This window comes from Notothenia coriiceps, unplaced genomic scaffold, assembly GCF_000735185.1.
Source record: "Notothenia coriiceps isolate Sejong01 unplaced genomic scaffold, NC01 NC01_scaffold00005765, whole genome shotgun sequence".
Taxonomy (NCBI): Eukaryota; Metazoa; Chordata; class Actinopteri; order Perciformes; family Nototheniidae; genus Notothenia; species Notothenia coriiceps.
This window is the reverse complement of record NW_011338466.1, coordinates 6294-8882: the sequence shown is the minus strand read 5'-3', so window position 1 is coordinate 8882 and position 2589 is coordinate 6294. Positions and strand designations below refer to the sequence as shown.

Here is a 2589-nt window from a genome sequence, read left to right as displayed (position 1 = left end):
CCCCCACACGTCTGCTCAGCAAACAGCTGAAAAATGTCTGAGTAATGTAGCACTGGAAATAATGCATTAGGACCATGCTAAACTAGATAAGATAAGAGGAACTACATTCTGAACAAGCAATTTTGACTTCTAAATTCACATAAATTATTATTTATTTTTGTTAGATCTCTCCCAGGAACTACAGCAGCTGAATGTGAGTCAAACTTGAAGAAAATCTACACCGTAGAGACCGTCCAGGTGAGAGTCTTTACAATCTTGAATAGTTTCATAACCTCTACATTAAGTGTGGAGGTATTGACACATTTCAAAAGCAAACAATAGCATTATGGGGGAAAATATGAAGGTTCAATAGCAATACATATTTTTTTCAAATGCACTGTTGGCATTGGTGTGTGTCATTATCTCCTTACTAATAACGAGTTTAGAGAGCTACATAGCATGTGTTAAAAATGTTGACATCGTAACCCCTGCTGTAAATCTGTATAGTTACCAGATGACTGATTAGTGATTACTGCCATTATTATTATGTGATTATGGCAACCTGTTATAGAGCTCAAGTACCACTTCATAAATACGTAACCACATCGATGTTGGATAAAGAGTGTGTGTGTGGTTAAGGGCAATGAGGAAAAGAACTTTGGCAGTGATTTTCTACATCCTAACAAATGTGATACATTAACACGGCCAAGTGTGCCCTTCCTGTGCCAGTAAAGAGCTCAATAAAACATGTGTTTTCTTCCCTTCCTCATTGACCCTGGAGTAGAACTTTTGGAGAGTTTACAACAACATACCCAGCGTCTCCAGCTTGCTAATGAGATGTAGCTATCATCTGATGAGAGGAGAAAGAAAACCACTCTGGTAAGTTTAAATGTAACAATACAGCATGTATGGGTTCGTAGTGTTTGAAGCTAATTGGTTTGTGTAACACTGTCTTATTGTGTGCATCTAGGGAAGAAGAAAGCAATGCTAAAGGTGGTGTCTGGAAGATGAAAGTACCCAAGGAATGCACTGTAAGTGACATTATCAATACATTTATGTACAATTGACTTATTACTTATATGTTTTTTTTAACTATGTTGTCTTTTGTTTTACAGCCTGTTGTGTGGAAGGAGTTGCTTTTGGCTATTATTGGAGAGCAGTTCAGTGATTATTGTCCCTCAGGTCAGTATCTTGATTGAGTTATGTTAAAATCAAGAGGCTTCTGCAGAGCCTTGCATTTTGCGTATACAATACTTTAACTAAATTGCATGAATCTCATCCTCATCTGCTCTCATTCTCGCAGATGATGAAGTTGTGGGTGTCAGCGTCAGCGTAAGAGACAGAGAAGATGTGTTTCAGGTCTGGAACGGAAACGCTTCTTGTGCTAACGATTCAAACATCTTAAGCAGGATCAATGAGCTCCTTCCCAATATCCCTTTTAAAGCTGTGTTTTACAAACGTGAGTGTTTTCTTCAACGACATAATGCTATTTTGAGAGGGTTGACGATGACAGACATGTGAGTAATTGTTGTTTTGCTTGTATTTTAGCACACGAGGAGCACCACGCTTTTGAAGGAGGGCGAAGACGTTAGGGTATTTTGCACATCACAGCCCATGAGACGTACACTTATTTTGGATGTTTTGGATCATATTTGCTCACATATTGAAGCAATAGAGTTTATAGTTGCTTCATCTGGATCATCTTGATTACCTCAAAATGGAGCCCATGGTTTATGATTCTCAATCACTACTGTCTTAGAATTATCCAAAATAGTTTCACTTTAGTCAAAAGAAAAAAAAAATGTTACCTTGACTTTTATCTGTCGCAGTGTTTGTGTGTTTTTATACTTTAACATTTTGCAAATCTTTAATCAAAACAGCAGATCGTGTACATGTCGGACATTTTTAGATGTATTTTGGCATATTTAGTTTTGTTTCATGAGCACAAAGCTAGGTCTCTTTGGATCTAAAAGAAGGCAAAGCAAACCTTTTACAATAAATGTAAGGCTTTTCTAGTGAGTTTATCAGTGCTTTATACGTTACAGCCAAAAAACGTTTGCCGATCATAAATATTTTGTATTCTCTAATACTGATATTTGAGCAGAAAATTGCACATTCTTTATTGACTTTTTTAGGATACGAGCGGATTGTTTAAAGGAATATGTTCCTGATAAAATAAAATGACCTCATTACACAAATCATGAGTAGATGCTGAGACATATATGCAATCATTTCTATTGTCATTTTGTTTAAGCATCTGTCTCAAGTCAAGCACTTTGTGTGTGTGTGTGTGTGTGTGTGTGTGTGTGTGTGTGTGTGTGTGTGTGTGTGTGTGTGTGTGTGTGTGTGTGTGTGTGTGTGTGTGTGTGTGTGTGTGTGTGTGTGTGTGTGTGTGTGTGAAATAACTGAGACCAAACCCACTCTGGTTTATGTCACCTTATCTGAGGAAATGTAAAGCCGTTTATGTTTTCTGCTTTTAATAGTAACTAGAGATGTGTAGACGACATGTTGTGTTTTTTATGTATTTACCTGTGTTAAAATGGAATATGTGAAGCCTAACCCTTGTAGATAATACTGGCCCTAGGAAAAATGTGAACATGCACATGACCC

At 37.2% G+C, this 2589-nt stretch overlaps 1 protein-coding gene across 1 annotated transcript in view; it reads left to right on the top strand.

Annotated features, from left to right (window-relative positions):
• The window catches only part of eif4e3 (eukaryotic translation initiation factor 4E family member 3), a 3379-nt gene extending 1196 nt beyond the window's left edge, over positions 1 to 2183 (top strand). The window contains exons 2-7 of the mRNA XM_010768463.1: positions 165 to 237; positions 764 to 858; positions 950 to 1010; positions 1095 to 1161; positions 1283 to 1438; positions 1528 to 2183. Coding sequence (XP_010766765.1) covers positions 165 to 237; positions 764 to 858; positions 950 to 1010; positions 1095 to 1161; positions 1283 to 1438; positions 1528 to 1571 — 496 coding nt within the window. The 3' untranslated portion in view covers positions 1572 to 2183. The remainder of the gene's footprint in view (positions 1 to 164; positions 238 to 763; positions 859 to 949; positions 1011 to 1094; positions 1162 to 1282; positions 1439 to 1527) is intronic.
• The last annotated feature ends 406 nt before the right edge of the window (positions 2184 to 2589 follow it).